The sequence below is a fragment of the Oryzias latipes genome, chromosome 18, assembly GCF_002234675.1.
Source record: "Oryzias latipes chromosome 18, ASM223467v1".
Lineage (NCBI taxonomy): Eukaryota > Metazoa > Chordata > Actinopteri > Beloniformes > Adrianichthyidae > Oryzias > Oryzias latipes.
The window spans coordinates 26,889,177-26,913,811 of record NC_019876.2 but is presented as its reverse complement, the minus strand read 5'-3'; the positions used below and the strand labels follow the sequence as shown (position 1 = coordinate 26,913,811).

The following is a 24,635-nucleotide window of genomic DNA, read 5'->3' as shown; positions in this document are numbered from 1 at the left end:
CATAGATCCATGAACGTCTTTGTTTTCCTCGTCTGAGCTGGAATCTGGATCTAAACTGTACGGCTGGGTAGATCCGATATTGCTCATTTTTGTTGCACTGCTAATGTTAGTTTGGGGTTGTAAGCTAGCAGGCCAGAGTATAAACAAGGGGATGATGGGAAATGGGGGAAGGCTTACTCTCCACTACCCTCCACAACTCAGAGGCGAGTTTGTAATGAACTCCTGCAGAAACTATGTCCCTGAAAAACGTAGAAAATAGACGATCAGATGGGGACTTTAAGCAGGTTACTCCTCAAACTCTTGTTTACCGTCTATCCTTTCAGACAGTAAACAACTCTAAAAACAAAATCATAATAATTAGAAAACACTTCAGATGCGTTACATCACAGCTGTCTTCATCCACTGATGCAGCACCTGTTGCTTTTAGAACAGACAGGTGAGCGATTCCAGCTGCAAACACTCACCTGTTGAAGCTGTGGAAGGCGGCAGCAGCAGCAGCAGCAGCAGCAGCAGCCGTCATCTTGAGTGGAGCCGTCCGTTTGTCTGAGTTTGTTGTTGTTTCTGTTGGATTCAGTCAGCGCTTTTTGTCAGGAGGGCAAACAGGAAAAGAACAAAGCTGAGGAATTCCTCTGAAGATGTGGGAGTACAAACACATTTGAACTACTTTAAAGGATTACAAGAATGTCCGGTTTCATGAACTCTGTACGGACTTTTTTTACAATCAGAGGAAAATGTTTGCACTGGTTGCACCTCTGCGCCTAACTTTTTTTTTTTCTTGGCTGCAGCACCAAAGTTCGGTGCAGCCACCTTCTCGACCACATTGCCTTTAACTCAGCAGTTATCCGTGATCCCTCCCCTTTTATCACTGTCAGTGATTAACTTTCACACTGATAAACAAAAGTCCTTTATTTGAACCAAAGTTCTACAATAATGATTACCGTAAATTCCGACTACAAAGCGCACCCGATTACAAGCCGCGCCCACCCATTTTCATGTGTCTAATTACTTTTATACATACACAAGCCGCTTCAGAGTACAAGCCGCGCATGTGTTAGGCGACACGTCCTGAATCCCAGAGTGAGTGCGATTCATTAGCACACTGTGGGTGGAGCCAGCTTCGCCTCAGGCTCATGTATTTGAGTGTGTCAAACAGCACGGACCTCTATTCTGTTCACAAGTTCCTCAGTTATGGTGTTTTTATTTCATTTTTTTTTTACTTATTGACAATCTAGGTATCATACATAAAATTACAAACAGTAACCATATAATCAACATTACATCCCTCAGTTATGATGAGGAAATTTACATCCGCGATTCCCCATTTCCCATGAGTCTTAGGGGCTAAAGGCGGGGCCAACGCCCGGCTCGCCATTCTGTTGTACGTGTTTAAGAATGATCAAGTATCAGCAGTGCATGGAGGGGTGAGCGGGAACAGCTCTCCTTCCGCTTGTGTCCCGGCAGCGTTATGGGAGTAACAGGGCTGGTTAAAAAAACACACCAGTAAAATAAAGCAGCGGCGACTGAAAAGCGCGCGCCTCTACGCGATACGCGCGCCTCAGTGCGGCGCGTGCGTCAGAAGTCAGAAGCCTCTGCGCTCCGCAGACGCCTCTGCGCTCCGCTCCCGCCCCGCGCGCTCCTTGTCTCCCCTTCCTATCTACTCCAACACCTCTGGCCAGGGCGGCTTCAAGGAGGAGCACTTCGTCCCCATTGCGCCGGTGGAAGGAGCAAATCGTGTCTGTGCAAAGCAATCAGACTTAATACTGTACGTTTTGTGTATGAGGGGCGGATGCGTTGTTACGTGTGGGAGCCATCAGACTGCCATCGGACCCGCAGCTCTATAAGAGCAGCAGGAGAAGATGTCTCCAGCTCACACGGAGGCTGTGAGCTTTTCAAAGCAAAATTCCGCTCAGTCCTTAGAAACCGTAAAAACGATCGTTGATTTGTGTTTCCAGTCGTGTCCCGACAAAATAAAGGCTGATGTTATTCCCACATATTTACTTACAGCCAGCTGCAGATTGCAGCTTTTCTGTCAGCAGCTGACCGGCTTTTCCAAACCCGTTGGTGATGGTGGATTTTTTCATGCTTCTTTTAACGATTGCTTTTAACTTGAAAGCTGCATCATACTGTAGGGGCGATCACATGCACGTTGGGTCTAATGGCACCAAAGGATTCTGGGATGCGGCCGGGCATGCGTGTTTCGTTTTGTTGAACCATGACTGAAGTGTCTAAGACCTGAAGTCAATTCCATGCTGTTTGGCTGTTTAGAGGAGTGTTGAAAAATAAATGCCTTGTGCTTGGTGTTAAATAGAGAATTTAAACCATGCACTGATATCGAAAGAACGTACATGGGGGCCGCATAAATTAGCCGCGTCACTGAATAAGCCTGTAAGCGCAGGAAAAAAGTAGCGGCTTATAGTCCGGAAATTACGGTAATTACTTGGAAAAAGTTGGTGTTTAAAGTCCCACTCCAATGAAATTCAGGCTTTTGGTGTTTTTAACATGTGCCATTTTTCTCATGATGGAGGACAAATGTAAAAGAATTTAAGAATAAAACTTCATTTCTCAGTATTTCTTTATTCAAATCGGAGCAAAAACATGCCGTTTGATAAAGCTAAATTTTGTGACACAGCAAGAGAAATGAGTGAACAGCCTGATGCATTCACTGTCAGACACACAGATCCATGAACGACTTTGTTTTCCTCATCTGAGCTGGAATCTGGATCTAAACTGGACGGCTGGATCGCTCTGATATTGCTTGCTATGTTTCTTGCACCGGTAGTGTTAGGTCGGGGTTGTAAGCTAGCAGGAGAGATTGTTAGAGAATTCGTGAAATGCCAGCAGAGGGTGACTCCTGTGCAAACAGTCACGCCCACAACTCAGAAACGTAGTCCAAGACGACGACACATAGCTGAAAAAAGCTTCATCATAATTCAAAGACCACTGGGAACGCTTTGAAAATGAATACAAATGTAGTTGAAGTGGGGCTTTAAATTTCTACATTTAAGCAAAATTTCTGCTCGGTCAAGCAGTTGTAGAAACCAGCGTAGCTACGGGTCAATGAGAGCGCTTTTAACGCAGAAGCTTGAGGCTTTCATCACAGCATCGTCAGCTTTCTGGACGGCATTGTTAATGAAATATCTGGAAATTCTTTGTGTTAAGGAAACAAGTTAGTAAGGTTTTTGACCCCAGTTTACTTCTCGTGCTCAGTGTAGCGGTTCCCCTCTGTGATTGGCTGCATCAATACAGCCTGAATGAAATGGGCGGAGCTTCTCTGTTGGATGAAGCAGCCCAGAAGGGTATTTCTGAAGCCCCGCCTGCCCCCTCCGTATTTACTCTGATAATTGATTATCAGCTGTGGGCGTGTTGGCTCGGGTGCCTTTCAGAAGCTGTGCACATGTCTAATGTGGGAGTCGCCCAGATTAAAAAATCGGTCCTTGAGTCACAAGACTGTCAAACCAGTTTTTATCTTATCTGTTGATAAGGACAGGTTGTTCTTTTTTTACATCTTTCTGTCAAATTCTTTGACTTTATCAGCAGCAGAAATGACCACAGCAGACCTGCAGCAGAATCTAAATCTAAAAACCAGGTGGAGTTTGGCCAACCCGTCAAAGTAAAAGCTTTTTTTTCTTCAGGTTCTTCCTGTTTGGTCTGATGACTGTGTTTTCTTTCAGGAATATGAAACGAGGAGTGGCAAAGCTGGACCTGCTAACCCCACCTCTCCCAGGCAGAGCGTGAGGAAAAACCTGGACTTTGAGCCGCTCTCCACCACAGCGCTGATTCTGGAGGACAGACCTGCGTACGTAAATGCTCTTCTACCCTCTCCTGAAAAACACTTAAGCCCTGCTGGAGGAGTTTAGAGAACGAGCGGGATGGAAATGTCAGTTTTGGAGGGATCTGTAAGATCTGTAGCTTAAAAGTTCCCCTGTGAATAGAGGAGAGACGATGCACACGTGAAGAGGCATCGCCTTCACGCTGCTTCCAGCACACAGAGGGTCTGAACAGTGTGCAGCTCGTTTTCTCTGAGCCCTCTTTGAGCAGATTTGATGTGCAGAAGCTGACTGCAGCGTAGACATGCATCCAGTCCACGTGGTCTCCTAAAGCGGCAGACTCGTGAATAATGCAGCCGGAGCGCATGGCAGCCTCACTCATAACTGTGTGTTTTACAGTAACCTTCCAGCCAAGCCTGCAGAGGAGGCCCTGAAGCACAGACAGCAGTATGAGGAGATGGTGGCCCAGGCCAAGAAAAGAGGTGAGGTCACAGAGACGCCATCTGCACGCTCCCCGCCTTCTCCTTTTTCTGCCGCTCACGCACCTCCTTTCTGCAGAGCTAAAGGAAGCTCAGAGGAGAAAGAAGAAGCTGGAAGATCGATGCAAACATGAAGAGAACATCGGCACCGCTGCCCAAATCTGGAACCAGGAGATCTTGCCTAACTGGAGTACAATGTAAGGAAGCAGGATCTGCAGGTTTTTTAACCAGATTTCTCGGCAGCACTTATTTGTTCAGCTGGCACACTGGGATTTCCCAAGAGCTCCTGTGTTGATCCTTTTAAGCCGCAGTGACTTTTGGGAGACGGCTGCAGCCTTGCAGAGAGATGCTCTGTGGTGAAATGTGACGAAACAGGATACACCGATTTAGGTGGAGATCAGCTGCAGCCGTTTCCTGCACTTCACACAGACTCAGAGGGCTGCAGGGGAAGGCATGACTGCCACCATGTGGCAAGGAAGTGTAGGCGAGCGCGAGCCCTTCAACCAGCAGTGTGTTCCTCCTGCAGGTGTACGTCCCGCCGGGTGAGGGACCTGTGGTGGCAGGGCATCCCCCCCAGTGTCAGAGGCAAAGTGTGGAGCCTGGCGGTGGGGAACGAGCTCAACATCACTCATGGTGCGTGGAGAGGAAATACACAAACACAAACAATCACAAGGAGGCAAAGAGCAGCACTGATTCTTTTCTGTTTTTGGAAGAAACGGTTGTTTGGTGTTCAGGTTTCTGCAATACTTCAATGAGCAAAAACTATTTATCATGAAAACAGAATGAGTGATCAGTCTATCTTGTTGAATTACTAAAATGTTTGAAATAAGTTGGATTTTAGGATCACTGGATTGGCTGTTTGTAGTTTTTTTGTTTGGCGCTTTGAGACCATTTACTGTTTATGAGAACTGGACGGAGACGCCCCTCCCCCCTTCCATTCCAAACAGGAACTTCCTGGTTCCAAGAAGCCAAAATCCCATAGACTTTTCTGGAGTCAATGCTTGGGACAAACCCAGCTGTACAGTGGAGCTTCGTGAAAGAACTGAAATACAAACTTCTTATTGGTGCTAAAACTGGCCTAAATACCCTCCAAGTATGATATCCAGGAGCTTCAGGCAATTGTTTCACTCAGAGAATTGAATACATAACTACTGACTGTATCTGAGAACAGGACTGAGGGAGTATGAGGTCATCCCTAGAAGCTTCATCTTTAAGGACTCTATGAAACATAGCTAGGAATGGAACCCCCCTAGAGTATCATCTGCAGATAAACCTGTACATCTGCAGGTGCATCTGCAGTCACATCTGCAGGTGCATCTGGATTCACATCTGCAAGTGCATCTGTAGTGACATCTGGATTCACCTCTGCAGGTGCATCTACAGTCAGATCTGCAGGTGCATCTGTAGTCACCTCTGCAGGTGCATCTGGATTCACATCTGCAAGTGCATCTGTAGTGACATCTGGATTCACCTCTGCAGGTGCATCTTAAGTCAGATCTGCAGGTGCATCTGTAGTCACCTCTGCAGGTGCATCTGGATTCACATCTGCAAGTGCATCTGTAGTGACATCTGGATTCACCTCTGCAGGTGCATCTACAGTCAGATCTGCAGGTGCATCTGTAGTCACCTCTGCAGGTGCATCTGCAGTCACATCTGCAAGTGCATCTGTAGTCACCTCTGCAGGTGCATCTGCAGTCACATCTGCAAGTGCATCTGTAGTCACCTCTGCAGGTGCATCTTAAGTCACATCTGGAGTCACATCTGCAAATACCCCTGCAGATGTGTATACAGGAGTATCTGCTGGTCTTTGCATCCTGGTGTTTGAGTTCCTTTACTTGCATGCTGCTGCTTTACCTCCAGAGGGCAGTCATAGGCCAGAGCAGAGGCCGGTGAACCAAAGGGTATTGTAAAAGTAGAGATGTGGTTTTTTTCTTCAGGTTTAGTCATTGCTCTCAGCTGAAGGCCTTTCTGTCCTGGTTTAGCTCAGACTGATCTGCGTTCTCTTGCAGAGCTCTACAGCATCTGTCTCGCTCGGGCCAGAGAGAAATGGAGGACGACGGCAGCACCAAGCACAGACCCAGAGCCTGAAGGTACAGACTGAGCAGAAACTCACATCCAGCACTTAACATTTTGCTACAGCTAACGTTTCCTCCTGTTCTTCTTCCAGACGCTTTGGGTTCTTCAGACCGGGAGTCCAGCCTGGAGCTGATCAAACTGGACATCTCCAGGACTTTCCCCCAGCTGTGCATCTTCCAGCAGGTATGGCAGAGGCGTGTGAGTGTCACACTGAAACGTTTGTCTAACTCTTGGTTGGAAAGTTCAGGTGCGGCCTGGAAAACAATGGTGGTGGTGATGATGATGGAATTTTCTTGTCTTCCTATTTCCTTTGTTGGTTTTTTAGGGCGGGCCCTACCATGACGTGCTGCACAGCATTCTGGGAGCGTACACGTGTTACCGTCCAGACGTGGGCTATGTAAGTATTGGCTCCAACAGCTGGCCTGCACGAACCTGAAAAACTGGATCTCCCCATCGTTCAGTCAGAACTTTTAAGGCTCAGAGCTGCTCTGCTTCTCTGAGCGATGGTGACCTCATCTGCAGCTTCACGCCCTCAGTTTTTAATGTTGGTGAAAGGTGGACTCCCCCACAACTTACCCACCCTGTCTATAATCATGACACCACATGTTTCCAAAGAGAGCGGGGGGGGGGGGGGGGGGGCATTTTCTGTGGCTTCTGTGACATATGGCACCATTACCACACAAAGAGAGGGGGTTGAAGGGAAAAAAAAAGGCCAGCAGAGCGAGCCGTTCCAGCGCTTGCAGTGCTCTTTTATTTATGATGATGCCATTTTTAGACAAAATCAATTAGGCGTTTTCTAGAACATTGTTTCTGCGGAGCAGCAGGAGTTCATGAGTTCACCTCAGAGGTGTGGACAGGACCATTGGCTGCAGAGCAACCCCGCCCCCCTTCCCTTCACATCACCCATAACTCAGCGCTCTCTTTTGACACATTCTCTCGCCAGCTATATGAAAAAAATTAAGTTTAAAATAGCATTTCGGAGTATTTCTTTATTCAAAGTGTTCGGGAGCAGACGAAAAAATGTCATTGGAAAACGATTGTAGCACTGATACAGAAGCATCTCCCTGCTCCGCTCCATTCTGATGGATCCACTTGTAGACGATTAGATCCGTGAACATATTTTGTTTTCTTCGTCTGAGCTGGAATCTGGATCCATCTGTAAAACATTATTGATCCCCAGTAATGTTAGGGTGGGGTTGTGAGGGGCAGTAAGCTAGCAGGAGAGCGCCTAAACAAAGGGATGATGGGAAGCGTGGGCGGGCTTACTTCCCGCCAACAGTCCTGCCCACTCTCAGAGTTGAATTACTAACAAACTCCTCCTGCTCTGCAATAAGGATGCCTTAAGAAATGACAGTTTTAACTGTAATGATGTTTAAAATAACATTGGAGAGGCTTTGATAATTAGACCAAAAGATGATTAAAGACCACCATTTTCATCAGAGTGGGTCTTTAACTCCTGGTGTCCTTTGTATGATTTCTGAAGGAATAAAATCCTCTTTCTGATCCGTTCCTCTCTGTTTTTCATCTGGAGTTTTCCTTTTTTTTTTGTTGCTTCAGAATAACCATAAAAATCCTCGTCCACCCTTCATTTGGAGGATTTCAGAGGACTTTGACTTTTAAAAACGGCCAACTTTGGAAATAAGTGAAAGGAAAAAAGGGCAACGTCTGAAAGAAAACAAAGATTATGTGAGATATATCACTGACTGATAGATCAGGAAAACGGTTGCTGAAGCGCATGTTTAGACACTAAACAGATGTTTTATGTCAGGAGTTCCTCACCTTAACATTTACATAACAGAAAAACAGTCAAAAATGGGAGAACATTTTGCATTAGTAGAAAAGTAATATGTATTCTGCACTCAGTTATCTAATTTTTACTCAGACGAGAGTTCACCTGTGTTCTTCTGAACAAGTTGTTTACAGAAAGGTTTTGTGGTGAGTAAGATGCGATGGTGACATCTTATTGGCTTTACTCTCACTGCGCCATGTTTGTAGATGCTGCGGTTTGCTGCTCTGCTCTTCCATGCAACCTCTATGTGGTTGCTTTGTGCAAAGTTAAAAAGATGAGTGTGACTTCCTGTGCTGACCCCAACCCCCCCTCCTCACATGCATGCTTCTGTGCGTGCACCTGCCTGTAAACGCCGCCGTCCCTGATCGTCAGCGTTGACTCACCGATAGAAATGGCTCAGCCTGTTTCTGTTTCACCAAAGGGGCCTATGTCTGGGTTTTTTTTTTTCTTCGTCTAAGCGTTTCTGCGTTGTGTGCTCAGGTGCAGGGAATGTCGTTCATCGCCGCGGTGCTCATCCTCAACCTGGACACGGCCGACGCCTTCATCGCTTTTGCCAACCTGCTCAACAAGCCCTGTCAGATGGCCTTCTTCAGAGTTGACCACAGCCTTGTCAGTACTCGGTCTCACTCACACATTACACTAACGTGTGAACACACATCACAGGTTTCTGTGGAATCGCACAATTTCAGTGGTACTATTTATAGACAAATAGAAAAAGTTATCACCAGACAGGAAACACTGACAATTTGAAGACTTTTCTATAGGAAACTTCTCTTTAAAGAGATCGTTCTAACCCTTGTGCTACCCTGTGGGGTCCAGATGACCCCACCCTTACAATGACGTGTTTTCCCTACCATGACAAAGATGGATAAAGGTGGAGAGGATTTCAAAAGGTTCAGCCCACTGTCTTGTGGGGTCCCGATGACCCCACGAGACAGCACAAGGGCTAAATAAGATATCTGCAAATCAGCTGTAGAGCACAGCAGTGGAAGTGTGATCATTAGTCTTATTTGCTGAAAGTGGATCATGTGACTTGTCCTGCAGAAGTGTCTATTCAAAATAAAAGCGTAAAACTTAAAACCCCTGTAACAACAAAAACATCTGAAGGGGAGTGTTTTTGTCTATTCGAGAACACAACCGACTCGGTTTTGTGCTGATGACTCAGCGCTACAGTAAACGTGATGTTGTAATGCGGACCCCCGACCCTGCGGCCACACATTCAATGAGTCAGCGCTCCTGGGTTTGTGTCTGAGACCACCTTCTCTCCTCTCTGCAGATGCTGACATACTTTGCAGCATTTGAAGTGTTCTTTGAAGAAAATCTACCAAAGCTCTTTGCACATTTCAAGAAGAACAACTTGACCCCCGATATTTATTTAATCGACTGGTGAGTCTGATTGTATCTTTATTGATTTTTGCCTCCCATGTTTTCTTCACTCTGTCTGATGATGAAGGCGACGTAGTGAAACTACTTCTGGATTAGTGACTTGATGGCTGCAGGTTTTCTGCGTTTCTAAGAAGACAGGATGATGGTGGTTTAGGTTCTGTTCAGGTTCTTCCTGTGTACACTTCACTGCATTTATCTATTGATGTTAAAATGCCCCCCTGTTATAGTCAAGCTTCACATGTATGTTTGGAATTTAATGAGGTAAAACCTTATTTAAGTAATCTCTGAATTGACAGAGCTTTGTCTGTCATAAAAGAAAACAAATCTCCTCATTCAACTTCATTCGGAAAATCTCAGGTTTGGTTTCCACTAGTTGTTGGAAAAAATCGTTTTTTGCGATGGATCACAGTGATGAGTCCAACGCTCTGAAAAAAGGCCAACGTCACGGCGATGAGCGATGAAATACCAGTTTACTTCCACGTGTGAGAAAGCGTGGCGGCAGCTGCAGAGCAGACTGTGATGTACACAAAGCATCTTCGCCACATTAAAGCGTCTCCTTCATCCTTTCATGCTGCCTCATCATCACACTTTAATATTTCTGGAAAGATTCAGTGTTTTGTTTTGTTTTTGTTTTTGAAGCGCCGTTCAGATTCCTGAACTGTTTCAAAGTCCTGGAGAAACGACATTAATGTTGAAAATAAACAGAACTTTATTTCCTCTATCATTCTTTTAGAACATTATTGGTGAAGGCAAATTCATTCTATTTTTTTTCTTACACAGAAATATATTTTGTCAAAATCAGACCATGTTGACTTTTCCCTTTCTGCTTTTCAAGTTACCAAAATAAAAGCACTATGAATTTGTAAAAGCAACTTATATACAATCAGGACCATCAATATTTGGACAGAGACACATTCATTCTAATTTTGTTTCTGTACTTTACCGCAATGAATTTGAAATAAATCAACTCAGATGTCATTGAAGTGCAGACTTTCAGCTTTTATTCCATGGGTTGAACAAAAATATTGCATAAAAATGTGAAAAACTAAAGCATTTTTTAAACACAATCCTTTCATTTTATGGGCTCGTAAGTAAATGGACAATTGACTTCCATGATATTGCATGGGCAGGTGTGGGCAATTCCCTTGTTATGTCATTATAAGTGAAGCAGATAAAAGGCCTGGAGTTGATTAGAGGACTCGTGCTCATGCAGGTGAAAGGAGCCATCTTTAAGCTGAGAAAACTGAAAAATACCATGCCAGAAATTGCTACAGTATTAGGAGTGGCAAAATCAACAGTGTGGTCCATCCTGAGAAAGAAAGAAAGCACTGGTGAACTCAGCAACGCAAAAAGACCTGGACGTCCACGGAAGACAACAGTAGTGGATGATGGCAGAATCATTTCCATGGTGAAGAGGAACCCGTTCACAACAGCCAACCAAGTGAACAACACTCTCCAGGAGGTAGGTGTATCAATATCCAAGTCTACCATCAAAAGAAGACTGCAGGAAAGTAGATCCAGAGTGTACACTGCAAGATGCAAGCCGCTCATAAGCCTCGAGAATAGGAAGGCTAGATTGGACTTTGCTGAAAAGCATCTAAAAGAGTTCTGGAAAAACATTCTTTGGACAGATGAAACCAAAATCAATCTCTACCAGATTGATGGCAAGAGAAAAGTCTGGAGAAGGCGTGGAGAAGCTCATGATCCAAAGCACACTACATCGTCAGTAAAACACGGTGGAGGCAGTGTGATGGTCTGGGCGTGCATGGCTGCTAGTGGCACTGGAACACTAGTGTTTATTGATGACGTGACACAGGACAGAAGCAGCCCAATGAATTCTGAGTTGTTCAGAGACAAACTGTCTGTGCAGATCCAGGTGAATGCAGCCAAACTGATTGGACGGCGTTTCATAATACAGATGGACAACGACCCAAAACATACAGCCAAGGCAACTCAGGAGTTTATTATCCCTTGTTCTATCTTAGATGAGCCCACCCTTCCATTGACGTGTTCTCCCTACCATGACAAAGGTGGATAAAGGTGGAAAGATTTCATGTAATCCATGGACACCAGTGAAGATCACAAATCATTGAAGAAAAAAGGTTCAGAGCGCACTGTCTAGTGGGTCTAGATGACCCAACTCCCAATGTTAAAGACCACAAGGGTTACAGCAAAGAAGTGAAATATTTTTGAATGGCCAAGTCAGTCACCTGATCTTAACCCAATTGAGCAGCATTTCACTTGTTGAAGACTAAACTTCAGACAGAAAGGCCCACAAACAAACAGCTACTGAAAGCCGCTGCAGTAAAGGCCTGGCAGAGCATTCAGAAGGAGAAAACCCAGCATCTGGTGATGTCCATGAGTTCAAAACTTCAGGCTGTCAACTATTAGGAATGACCATTTTGTTTTCAGTTTTTTCATTTGAATACCAGCCCATGAAATGAAGGGATTGTGTTTGAAAAATGCTTTAATTTTTCACATTTTTATGCAATATTTTTGTTCAACCCATGGAATAAAAGCTGAAAGTCTGCACTTCAGTGGCATCTGAGTTGATTTATTTCAAATTCACTGTGGTAATGTAGAGAAACAAAATTAGAAAGAATGTGTCCAAATATTTATGGTCCTGACTGTATATTAGACATTGTGATCATTAAATAAACTGAATTTTAGAATTTTATTATAATTATTGATGTATTGATATTCAGGTAGAGTTATTTTTAAGTCACACTTTGAAAAAAATGAAGAAAATGTGTTCTGGTACAACATCGGGATGCGTATCGTATCGCCAGATTCTTGCCGATACACACTCCTAGTAGACGAGGCTCATTTGGGGTGTAATTTAAGTAAAGTTGACTCCTCGTGTTCACGCTTTCCTTGGTCCTCCAGGATCTTCACGCTGTACAGCAAGTCGCTGCCGCTGGACCTGGCCTGCCGGGTGTGGGACGTGTTCTGCCGGGACGGCGAAGAGTTTCTGTTCCGCACGGCGCTGGGCGTGCTGCGCCTCTACCAGGACGTGCTGACCTGCATGGACTTCATCCACATGGCTCAGTTCCTCACCCGGCTGCCGGACCTTATTCCTGCAGAGGAGCTCTTCCAGCACATCGCTGCGGTGCACATGAGCAGCCGCAACAGGAAGTGGGCGCAGGTGCTAAAGTCTGGATCTTCCCCTTTTCATTTGTTTCCTGTTCTAGAAAAAGAATCCTTCAGTCGCGTTTTATCCAATAAGTTCTCATGATAACCTAGAACAATGGGAAACATGTTCAGTCATTTCAAACAGAACAAGAGTCTTTTAGCGTCTGATGACAAAGTCAGAGTGTCTCAAGTGTTTGTTCATAGGTGTCAACATGTTGACAAAGACTGCACAGTTCAGAGGTGACGGTTCTGGTTGACACCCACAAACCCTAAGCCGCTTAGGCTCTGCATCAGACGGGCTCCTGAGCACAGATTTCTGCCACGCCGCCACTGCAGATCCCTTTGGTATCCTCTGTGACCCCAACACTGCACACGGTCAAGGTCTCCTGGCTTTGGGCTCAATGGTGGCTCCATCCTCCTGTATTTGTGCAGAGGGAAAGTTTGGGGCTGAAGCAACCGATCTCCTAAAATACCATCTAGTGCCCTAGTCACAACTGCCCCCATGGGTGGATACGGCCGGTCTGTGCGTGAAAATGGGTAAACCTACGGGGCACGCAGGTGGTCGCTCTGTGAGCCTGTAGAAGGAAAATTGTTGTACACGTTTTTCTACAGCCTTGCTGCGAGCGACTGGTCATAGAATACGCTAATACAACACGTAAGGGTACGTTTTGGGTGAGGCCTAACCTGAAACCTGCACACTGTGCAGGAAGTGTGTTAGTGCTGTACCTGGGCTCTTTGCGTTCAGGCTGACTGTGAGAAAAGTGTCGTTTGTGTGTTCGTCCTGCAGGCACTTACTTGCGTGTGTGCGGCATTCGCGTGTGGTCAGCAAAAAGCCAGCACTCGCACTGTCCTAATGACTCAACTGGACTTGAGGACACCGTACGACAGCACCTCCCATACGTAGCCTACATTGGTCTTTCAAATCCTTCACGAAACACTTACCAAAGGACAATGGTACACTCAGTTTTAGTGACGCCCCTTGAGGTGTTCTTTCAAACCTGAAGGGAACTGCAGAAGACACAACAACCCAACACCTGTACGGGTCAACCTCCTGTATAGGTGCACATGACTAGGAGAATACCAAAGATTCACACCGGTATAACCCTTGTGCTGTCTTGTGGGGTCCAGGTCATCTAGACCCACTAGACAGTGCTCTGAACCTCTTTGCTTCAATGATTTGTGATCTTCACTGGTGTCCATGGATTACATGAAATCTTTCCACCTTTATCCACCTTTGTCATGGTAGGGAGAACACGTCAATGGAAGGGTGGGGTCATCTGGACCCCACAAGATAGCACAAGGGTTAAAGAGGATGTTAAAACTTCTTGATGTCTTTTGTTTTACCAGTGGGAGCAGCTTATTTATTTTAGTTTCAGTTCTCACTCTTTTTTTCCACATTAGTGTGAACTGCTACAATAGAAACTCAAACCTTAGACGTAAATATAAATATGAAAATTGGCTCTGAATATTCTCACCAGGGTCCGTTTTGGTACTACAGAGAAATGTTGTGACAAGTGAGTCCTGCTGCTGCCGTGCAGTGCAGTGTTGGACGCTCATAAACAGCGGCGTTGAGAGGCGGAGCTGTTGTGCTCGTTGCCACGGCGCTTGGCTGCACTCACCTTGCTGATGCTGAAGTGGTTCCAGTCGTTTCATCACTAATGTCCATTTTTTTGTCAATTTTGGCTACAATACTGATAACTGAATTGATACGGTTGTACCCGTCCTGGGGGGAGGGGCCTGATTCATGGATGAGCCCCCCTTTGGCACCAGGCCAATAAACTTAATAAACTGCAGTTATTGTACTGAAAATGTCAGCACCTCCCCCCAGACAGACAGAATGACTGTAGCTTCTGCCTCCCTCCGCCCCCGCAGGTCCTCCAGGTGTTGACGGAGCAGAAGAGGTCAGGAGCCAGACAGTCTGGAGCTGAAGCCCTGAGCTGAGGAACCATCTGCCCCCCCACCACCACCCACCCCCGGCTTTTTCAGGAAAGCCCGTTATGCTGGATGGACCTGAACCAGACCCCCTCCCTCCTCAGCTGGGAGACAAAAGCAGCTGCTCGAACTGGAACCAGCGCTCAGGTGAAGGTCTGGCGGCGCCAGCGGAATTAGAGGCCTTACTGCCCCCACCCCCTCCCTGTAACCCCCCCCAGCTCTGATTGGAAGGTGAAGCTGGGAACGACGAAGAATGTAGCGATGCCTCCTCGTTCAGCGGATGCGATCGGGCCAGGAAGCCGATGCGGGAGGCTGCATCAACCCCCCCCCACCCGTCCTTCCAGAGGAACTCCCGATGACGGAAAAACGTCCTCGTCAAGCTTCAGCCGGCGTTTCTCAGGCTCCCCGACCTGAACTTTCCTTTCCTCAGACGGGTTCGATCTCACCTGGAAACCTTTTCAAAGAAGGAAACGTTTTTTTAAGCTCTCTCAACTTTACAAATGTGGATTTATGTTTGTTGCTGCACGCTGATTATTATTATTATTATTATTATTTTTAAATGCTTCGGTGTGACGTCCGTCATCCAATTATTTAATATTTATCTGGAGGAGGCAGAAACGGTTGGAGCAGCAGACTAATGAAGGGCTGCAGCTCCGCCTCTCTTCTGTGCTTTAAAGGTAAACCAGTTGCCTCCTTTTTATTTGTTTCTTTGCTTGATTGCACTTTGTAGATGCTCCGTCGGTATCCGTAGAAACGGCCCGCTGGCTCTGACCTCTGAACCCGTCTTGGTTTCTAGTTCAGCTTCAGCTGACGGCTGGTTCTCGCCGTCAGCTGAAGCCGTTTGTCTGTGTCGCCTCGGATCAAAATAAAGAGAAAATCCATTTCAGCGGTCGCCGTGGACCGCCGTGGAACGTGGGAACGTTTGCGTTCCTTTACGGCTCGTCTGTGGCGCCTCTTTCTCTTTATTTGGTTTCCATCAGGGTGACACGGCAGGACTCTCCAGGAACGAATGAAGACGAGCTCTGGTGTCTTGGCAGCTTTCCAGAGCGTGCAGCAGACTGAGCACCCCCCTCCCCCTCCCAGAATCCTCCGCTGCGGTTCCTCGCCGCAGAGCTGCAATAAGAGCGTTTTGCACAAAGCCGTGCCTCGCATCACTTTATGTCATGGCTGGTGGTTTCGAAGGGGTTGTTGGTTTTCCATCTCCCGCCTTTTCCTTTAGTGATTTTTGTGCTGAAGTTGCTCTGTTGGTGTGCGTGCGGTTCATGTAGGTTTCCACAAAGATGTCAGTCACTGTTGCACCAAAAGACAGACAGACAGGCAGACAGGCCGGCTCTAAAGGAGCAGCTCTGAGCTTTTATCCCAGCTGAGGCTGCCTTTTGATTTGGACCGTTCCATTTCCCATCGTCCGCCTCTTTGGTTGTCCAGAGAGCCGTCAACCCAAGAGAATGGAGGGTCGTCACGCAATTTTATCTCACTTGAAATGTGTACATATGTGATAGTTTTAATAAAGCTGTACATATTTAACCTGGAATTGTCTCACCTTTTCATTTCTAAATACACTTTGAAGATCTACTCCGTCCTTTTCAGAAAGGTATCTGCGCTTTCTCTCTGACCGAAAAGGACCAATAAAAGGAAAAAGTTGTTCATTTAAACGACGCAAAAGTGCTTTTTAAAAATCGATTAGGAACCAAAACTTTTAAATGTTAAAGCATTTATAGTTAAACTTTAATTCAATCAGTTTAAGTTGAAATTTAGGGTTTTTTTTATAAAAATTTGCAGCTGTTGAAATAAAACATGCACTAATAAATAAAGTTTTGTGTCAATTATTGAAAGGAGAGCAGGTCAAATAAGGTCATTTTCCCTCTATGGGATCAATAAAGTTCTATTTTATTCTACTTTTACACCTTTAAATATAGAAACAAAGTTCATTTTTCTCCTGAATTAGCCACAGAAGACGTCTCTAACATCAGACCAGTTCCAACCTTTAGTAACCTTCAGAGACAAACCTTCATCGGTCGATTTCAACGTCAGATACAAAACTTTAGCTAGAAAACGAGCTGACGTCTCAAATCAGAAGTGAGAAAGTCTTCAGTAGGAGTCTAGACAGTGTGCAGGGCGGCTGCTGGTTTGCACACGGTGAGGTTTTTACGGCAGAAGCTCACAGGAGAACTCTGCAAATGCGAGGAGGAGATCCACAGAGGTTCCAGAATAAGAAAAGACCGAAAATTTGAGACAAAAAACTTTAGTTTGAGTAGATTTTTTTAAGGCAGAAATGATCTTTTAAAAGCTTAATATATGTGTTTTCTCTGTTTTACTTCCTGAGTTCAAACATTCTCATTTACCTTCTGTCTATTTCCTTTGGTATTTCAAAACGGGGTATTTGGACGGGGGGTGCACAACGGTGTAGAGGTTAGTGAGAGGTCCCTGGTTCAATTCCCAGCTGGGTCCTTTCTGTGTGGAGGTTGCACGTTCTCCTTGTTCACTCTGGTCTCCTTCCACAGTCCAAAAACATGCTTCATAGGTCAAATATTGACTCTGTGGTTGTTTGTACCTGTGATAGACTGGCAACTCATCCAGGGTGTACCCCCCCTCCCCATCAGTAGATAGGCTCCAGCACCCTGGTGACCCCAAAAAGTTTCATGTGGATGAAGTCCATGCATTAGTTTTTAGTTTTGTTTTTTCTGCTTTAGAATTTGCTGCATAAATGTAGCTTTGTACCTGTTTTTGTGTTAAAGCTTGATATCCATCTTTTGGTAAAATTCCAGCTTCTTTTTTTTTTTAAATATATATATTTTTTATATTACACAATGATTCCACATTGAACATTTTCCAAAAACTCAATTCTGAGTGGTAGATTTTGTAAAAAAAATGTTTTGCTGCAGAGGTTTTGGTCAAACGGTTTTTGAGTCGTATAGCAAAAGATAAAACATGTAGAGACAAAATAAAAATGTTTAAATCCACAAACAAAGTGAAGACGAGGTCAAAATTTCCGGAACACAATTTCTCATTCTCTGTCAGCTGATTTTACTAATTAATCCAATTTATTTATTGTTTTTAACATGTTGTGATTTTATTGTGTTTTACCTCTAACTTTGTACAGTGACCTTGGGTGTTTTGAAAGGCGCTTTTAAATAAAATGTATTATTATTATAAAATGGGGAAAAAAGGAAAAAAAAATCTCCAGGTTGCATGGATTTATTCAATCACAATTATGTCATAACTCTTGTAAAATTTATTTTAGCCAAACATTTTAAACCATTTTTAAATGAAAACTATTGTGATGGGGGGGGGGGGGGGGTGTCATAAACAGCTGATGTGATTGATAAACTCACCCATAAGTTTTGGAAAATAGATCGATGGGTCTTTCAGTCTAAACCGGTTTTTCCCTTTTTTATAAATAGAAGCTTTTTCTTTTCCATTCCAGTCTGTCACCACATGAGAGACCATCTGCTGTGCCACCCTTACGATTTGGCCCCCACAGGAAACTTTCTAGAGAGCTGCCACTCTTCACCAGGAAGTGGTCTGAATTTCATTTCAACCTGCACGACAAAAGAGGAGCCGGACCAGCCACGAAAAAACTTCCTTTCAAACTCGGATGCCACAGTAATCGGTTTAAAACCCATATTACACCACTGAACTATTTGATACACTGCTTTTAATATTAGTATTGGTTTTCCTAATTGTTACTTGCTCATTAACATTTAAAACACAGATTTGTTTGTTTTTTGTAATAAACAAATTATGTATGGATCTGGAAAAAAAAGACCTAAAACCCAAAAATTGGGATTTGAATCGTATCGAGGGGAAAGTGAAATGCTACGTCTCTGTTCAAAACGTAACATTTTTCCCCTTCAATTCTTTTTCATATCTTTACTGAACTCGTCCGGAAAAAGAAATTCATAATTCCGTGTGAAAATCCTGAGAATGTCATATAATACACAGGAAGTGGCTTTTGAGAGAGCTTATGTTAATTAATATATGTTTAAATAAGTGATGTGTTTAAAAACACTTATTTCTTGTGATTTCCACCAAAATTGAAAGATCATCTTTTGATCTATTTTTTAATTATTTCCAGAATTCTTTTAATTATGATTATGCTGTTTTTGGCCCAAATCTAAAAACCTGTGACATAGATTCTGCAGAGCAGCAGGAGTTCATCCATCTGTTTACACGTTATCCTGCTAGCTTACAGCCCCTCACACTTTTGCCATTTTTCTTAGTGGTGCAACAAAATGCAAAGCAGCGGCAAACTTCCAATCAGGCAGTTTCCTGGGCGCCCCAACATTTTTAGGGCCCAAAAAAATGTCTAGAACAGTTTCCATGCCCATTTTCAGCGAACAGGGAACCCACCCCAATATTTTCCACAACACAAATATGATTTTTTACCAACAGCATTTTTTTGTCTGGTCCTGATTCAAAGTGATTTGAATAAAAAAATACTCAGAAATGCTGTTTTATGCTTAATTTCCTATATGTCAGACACAAGAACATTTTAAAAAACAGTAAAAACACATTTCACTGGAGTGGGTTTTTGAATTTTGGGTCTGTGGGAGTGTTCAAATGTGTGAAGTGTATTACACTGAAAAAGTACATTTGAGTTCTGTCAGACTCACTAAAGCAAGTCGTAATAAAATACCTGAAGACAATCCCAGCAGAGAAAAACCTCATCCGTCCATTCTCACCTCCAGAAACCATCTCCCTGTATTTAGACTGACACTTATGTAGACCTTTCAAGTACAAACATTTAAATATCTTTAAAGGAAAACTCAGTTTGCAAACCACAAATTAAAATGAGTGTTTTATAAAAGTTGAGCTGGATTCTGGTTTGATTATTTCTTCTTTTGAAATTTTCCATTTAACCCTCCTGTTATGTTACGGGTCAAATCGACCCGTCTTAAAGTTTTAACATCAAGGAAAAATGGTTAAAAGTATTTTTTCAGCATGAAACTTCTTCTGCTTGCCTTAATTAGCGTATTCAACATAAATTATGACAATGGTTTATCTCACATATATGCAAACCGCATGTTTATATCACATAGATCCTGTTCAGGTCAATATGACCCGGCAGTAAAACTGGAGGTACAAGGATGTTCTTATTATAATTAGTATTCCTTTATTTGCAGCTGTGAGCAGAAGCAGAACGATGACAGTCCAGGAGGCTGTGGAAGTCATCACTGATCATGATCAGAAGAAGATTATCTTGAGCTAAACTCTTCTAATGACTCTGGTTTTGAACCAGATGAGGGAATTGTTCTCCAAGCAAGTCCTCCAAGCAAGACATTCATGTCAAAGAATGGTGAAGTGCGACTGTCAATTCAATTCAACTCAATTCAATTCAATTCAATCCAATTCAATTTTATTTGGATAGCCCAAATTCACAACAGTCGTCTCGATGGGCTTCGTATTGGTCATTGAAAAAGTAATTTCTAAAATCAAAAGGATCATGAATACATAGAATTCAATAGGAAAAAACTAAATTGAACTAACAAACAGACTAAACTAAACTGGTCATCCCTGCCCTTAGACCCTCCTTTGGGGCAAGGAAAACTCCTAAAAAAAAACGGATTTCAGAAAAAACGAAGAAACCTCAGGGGTGCCCACATGAAGGAGGGATCCTCCCCCAGGACGGACAGGCGATTTAACAGAACTCAGAGAAGAATAAGTTTATCTAACTCAACAACTACCTATTTAGAGTGCAGCAGACGAGCTTCATCCAGATGGAGTTGGGGGGACGGCCGGGGGCGCGGAGTCTAGCCGGAGACAGGATCAAGGTCAAGACAAGCATGACCTGTGCGAAATGTGAAAAATTAATTTGCACAAAGCACAGTGTGATGATTGGTCACTCTTGTGCTGTGTATATGTACAGACACACACACAACTTCGTATCGTGATTGCTTGTCTGTTGTATTGTGATTTTGTTTTTTTCTGGTTCACAATGCATGTATGTAAAACAAAATTTCAAGATTATGTTTCAATCTTATGTAAAACTATTGTATTTTATATGTTAGACTTTCAAAAGTAATACAGTAGTGAAAAATGTAAAAAAAAGTTTGAACATGTATATTTTTAAGAAAAACGAGTGAATTATCTAATAATAGAACGACTACCTGTTAGAGGTAAGGAACACCATTTCACTAATTTTTTAAAAGTATGATTGGTAATGGTGTTAGTGATGATATACTCACACTGCTTGTAAGGATTTTCTGGGTTTCAGACATTTTTTAATTAGTAAAACATGCACCGGGTCAAATTGACCCAGGAACATCCTCTCTGTTCCTCACAAATGAACATAACATGAGGGTTAAGAAATTCTTCATTGAGATGAAAGATTAATCAACCTCGTGAATCCAAACCGCTGGCAGATCGCTGATAACGTTCTGAAATCAAATATGTGATCTTATCTTCAGGTCGTCTTTCATAAACCCACATGCGTCTGCCATTCTTAAAACTCTGCAGACTGTAAACTTTGAATGAAACTAAAACTTCATTTAGCTACATGTCTGTTTTAACACAGAGATCAGGCGTACAGAAGGCCTCTGTTCAGACTATAAAGGCTAAAATCAGATCAATATGAAATAAATTACAGTTTATGTTTAAAAAAGGCCGAATAACAACAGATAAAGAAGATTCAAAATCTGTGGAGAAACATACATAAATCTGAGATAGGTTTGAAGATTTAGAAACAAATTTTTCCTTTTAGCTTGTTTGAAATCGTGTGATGGTTGCAATCGGCTGCAAAATCCACCGCTGTGCATTCACCTTTGCTCTAACCACAGGTGCTTTTCCTCTGCACCTCTTCAGAGATGAGTGGAAACTTTGTCATCAGCAAAATCAGCCCCTTTCAAACCACAACGGACCTCCCTCTTTTTGTTTTAACTCTTCTGACACCTTTCTGAGGATCCTAATAAATACCACCCCGACTGATCTTCAGCCCAAACTCAAACCAAAGATCAACCGTGAGGATCACCTTCTTCTCCTTCATCGTCTCCAGAGGAATCCATCAACATGAGGACCGCCGCCATCCTCCTGCTCTGCATCCTGGGAGCTGCGCTCTTCTGCACCGTCTCCTGCAACAGTGAGTTCAGACAAAAAGGATGATTTTTAATTTACTTTTTTTTTCTAAAAATGTGTTTTCTTCAGGTTCCAGCGGTCCAGACAACTGCTGCTTCAAATTCTTCCCAGGAACGTTGAGTGCCTCCAGAATCCGTTCTTTCATTCTGACCGATGATCGTTGTCCCAAACCTGGAGTCGTGTAAGTGCTGCACTCCTCACTTCTTTGTGGCTTCAGAAGTGATTATGAGTCTAACTAACCCCATAATATCTGCTAACGCTGAAATAAAAACTTGTGTTTTCTTTGTTTCAGCTTTGTAACAAGAAGGAACCTCAATATCTGTGTGGAAAAGAATGCCACCTGGGTTCAAGAAGTCCTTCAAACATTGGTCAATTAGGGGTGTCTTGCTCCTCCTCACAGCTTCCTTTGCTTCGTCTAAAGAAACGTGACATGAACACCGACGTGCTCATGATTTTCCTACTTATTTATCAAAATTTTTTCCTGTTTTCTGTCTTTAAGTCTCATTCATTTGTTTGACATTTTCATGAGGGCTGTTCATTATCTGTTACAAAATAAAAGCTTTTTAAACTTCAGATCTTAGTGTTATCATTTCCTGTGGTTTGACCCACAACAAGCGTTAACGAAGAAAAAGTTTTGCAGCAAAGAAACCGCAGCGGTGAAAAGCTACAGATCCAATCTTCTGTTATTTATTTTAACTGGAAGGTCAGAGATGTTAAGTCTGCTGAAGTCTTTGAGCAGATGGATTCAGATCTGTGGTTAAAGCAGCTGCCGAAGATGCTTTGGCCGTCTCCATCTTCACCTTCATAATCAGAATCAGAATCAGCTTTATTGGCCAAGTACAGTCCATGTACAAGGAATTTGGCTTTGGTGTCTTGTGCTGTCGTGCACAACTACGTGCACTAGAAAGATGTAAAAAATTTAAAGGGATAAGACAGGAGAGGATAAATAATAAAAAGAAAGTACTATGAGGTAGATATAGGAATAAATAAACATGCAACAGTAGTTCTGGTGTGACAGTTTCTGTGGTTCTGTACTGTGTTCTTGAGTGGTCTGGAGTCAGGAGTTCTTAGAGTGACAGCTGGGGGGACGAAGCTGTCCTTGTGGCGAGTGGTTTTGGTGTGCAAAGTCCTAAAGGGCCGCCCTGATGGGAGAAGGCTGAAAAGGCAATGTCCGGGATGAGAGGTGTCCTTTGCAAGTCGGCCAGCCCGCTTCCTGACCCTGGACCGGTACAGGTCCTGAATGGAGGGAAGAGTGGAACCAATAATCCTCTCAGCAGATCTGATGATTCTCTGTAGTCTGTTCCTGTCGTGTCTGGTTGCTGATCCAAACCAGACCGTGATGGATGTGGTCAGGACAGACTGGATTATTGCCGTGTAGAAGATGGCCAGCAGCTCCTGAGGCAGGTTGAACTTCCTGAGTTGTCACAGGAAGAACAACCTCTGCTGAGCCTCATTCCGGAGTGAGTCAATGGGATGGGTCCACAGGTCCTGTGAGATGGTGGACCCTAGGAACCTGTGTGAGTCTGTTGAGGGTACACTGCTGTTGAGAATTGTGAGGGGGTGGGGGGTTCCTCCTGAAGTCCACTGTCATTTCCACCGTTTTAAGTGGGTTCAGCTCCAGGTGGTTCTAGCTGCACCAGAGGACTATCCGCTCCACTTCTCCTCTGTATGCAGTCTAATCACCATCCCGGATGACTGTGGTGTCGTCTGCAGACTTCAAGAGTTTCACAGAGGGGGCTCCTGATCTGCAGTCATTGGTGTAGAGCAGACGTGGGCACTGAGGGCCGCATTCCTGCATGTTTTCCAGCATACCCTGCTCTGGCATGTTCTAATTGGCTGGACACACCTGAAGCAGGTAATCAGCCATGAGTAGGGCAAGATTATTGGCTGGACACACCTGAACCAGGTAATCAGCCATGAGTAGGGCAAGACTATCTGGAAATCATGCAGACACACCGGCCCTCGAGGCCTGGAATTGCCCACCCCTGGTGTAGAGGGAGAAGAGCAGAGGGGAGAGAACACACCCCTGGGGGGCGCCAGTGTTAAGGATCCGGGTGCTGGATGTGAAGCGTCCCAGTTTCACCTGCTGCCTCCTGTCAGTCAGGAAGCTGGTGATCCAGGTGGGGAGAGGCACGGTGAGCTGGGACAGCTTGTGGTGGAGGAGCTCTGGGACGATGGTGTTAAATGCAGAGTTACAGTCCACAAATAGGACCCCTGGACACGTGTCTGCAGAGTCGAGGTGGTGCAGGATGTAGTGGAGAGCCATGTTGACTGCGTCATACCCTGACCTGTTCGCTCTAGGCAAACTGCAGGGGGTCTAGCAGAGGGTCAGTGATGACCTTCAGGTGGTCCAGCTCCAGTCGTTCAAAAGATTTCATAACCACCGAGGTCAGGGCGACTGGTCTGTCATCATTAATCCTGTGACTGGGTATTTCTTTGGGACAGGGATGATGGTGGAGAGTTTGAGACAAGCAGAGACCACGCACATCTCCAGGGAGCTGTTGAAGATCCTGGTGAAGATGGGAGCTAGCTGGTCAGCACAGACTTTCAGGCAGGAGGGAAAAACTCCATCGGGTCCTGGAACTTTTCTGATCTTCTGCTTCTGGAACTGTTGGCGCACATCTCATTTAGTAGGTCTCTTCTTTAACCTATGAGCTCTGAAAGCTTTGAACCAAAACATTATAAATTCAGACATTTTTCCTAAAGAACTTAAGTTTTTAGAAGTCACATTAAAACCAGAGCTTTCGTTTTTAGGGTCTTCCTCTAAATCCTAATCTTAAAGTGAAGATAATGTGCTGATAGCATGGATTGGGTGAGTGGGTTGTGGGACACCTCTTTGTTGCTGATCATAAATAGAGGCCCTTTTCTTATCCATTTATCCATTTTACAATTGTCATGATCACGCGAGACTTGGCAGACCCAAATGCTGGAATCCGATCCTGAGAGCTGCTGGTAGTCGGAGGCGGACACATGAGGGGTTGATAATGCGGTCCATGACGTACG

At 44.2% G+C, this 24,635-nt stretch overlaps 2 protein-coding genes across 5 annotated transcripts in view; both read left to right on the top strand.

Moving 5' to 3' along the window:
- Nucleotides 1–16,092, top strand: part of tbc1d14 (TBC1 domain family member 14) — a 41,815-nt gene extending 25,723 nt beyond the window's left edge. For all 3 annotated transcript variants that reach the window (XM_011487736.3, XM_020711781.2, XM_020711785.2), the window contains 11 exons: nt 3,672–3,796; nt 4,167–4,249; nt 4,326–4,443; nt 4,773–4,879; nt 6,256–6,336; nt 6,414–6,505; nt 6,648–6,719; nt 8,592–8,720; nt 9,388–9,497; nt 12,384–12,642; nt 14,502–16,092. In XM_011487736.3, the coding sequence (XP_011486038.1) occupies nt 3,672–3,796; nt 4,167–4,249; nt 4,326–4,443; nt 4,773–4,879; nt 6,256–6,336; nt 6,414–6,505; nt 6,648–6,719; nt 8,592–8,720; nt 9,388–9,497; nt 12,384–12,642; nt 14,502–14,570 (1,245 nt within the window). In that variant the 3' untranslated portion in view covers nt 14,571–16,092. The remainder of the gene's footprint in view (nt 1–3,671; nt 3,797–4,166; nt 4,250–4,325; nt 4,444–4,772; nt 4,880–6,255; nt 6,337–6,413; nt 6,506–6,647; nt 6,720–8,591; nt 8,721–9,387; nt 9,498–12,383; nt 12,643–14,501) is intronic.
- A 5,313-nt stretch (nt 16,093–21,405) lies between these two features.
- Nucleotides 21,406–24,635, top strand: part of LOC111949234 (C-C motif chemokine 5-like) — a 30,638-nt gene continuing 27,408 nt past the window's right edge. Inside the window, exons 1-3 of one of the 2 annotated variants that reach the window (XM_023965880.1) lie at nt 21,475–21,636; nt 21,702–21,813; nt 21,925–22,185. In XM_023965880.1, coding sequence (XP_023821648.1) covers nt 21,567–21,636; nt 21,702–21,813; nt 21,925–22,009 — 267 coding nt within the window. In that variant the 5' untranslated portion in view covers nt 21,475–21,566 and the 3' untranslated portion in view covers nt 22,010–22,185. Of the gene's footprint in view, nt 21,637–21,701; nt 21,814–21,924; nt 22,186–24,635 lie in introns of those variants that run through there. The other variant, XM_023965882.1, reaches the window with a different exon arrangement.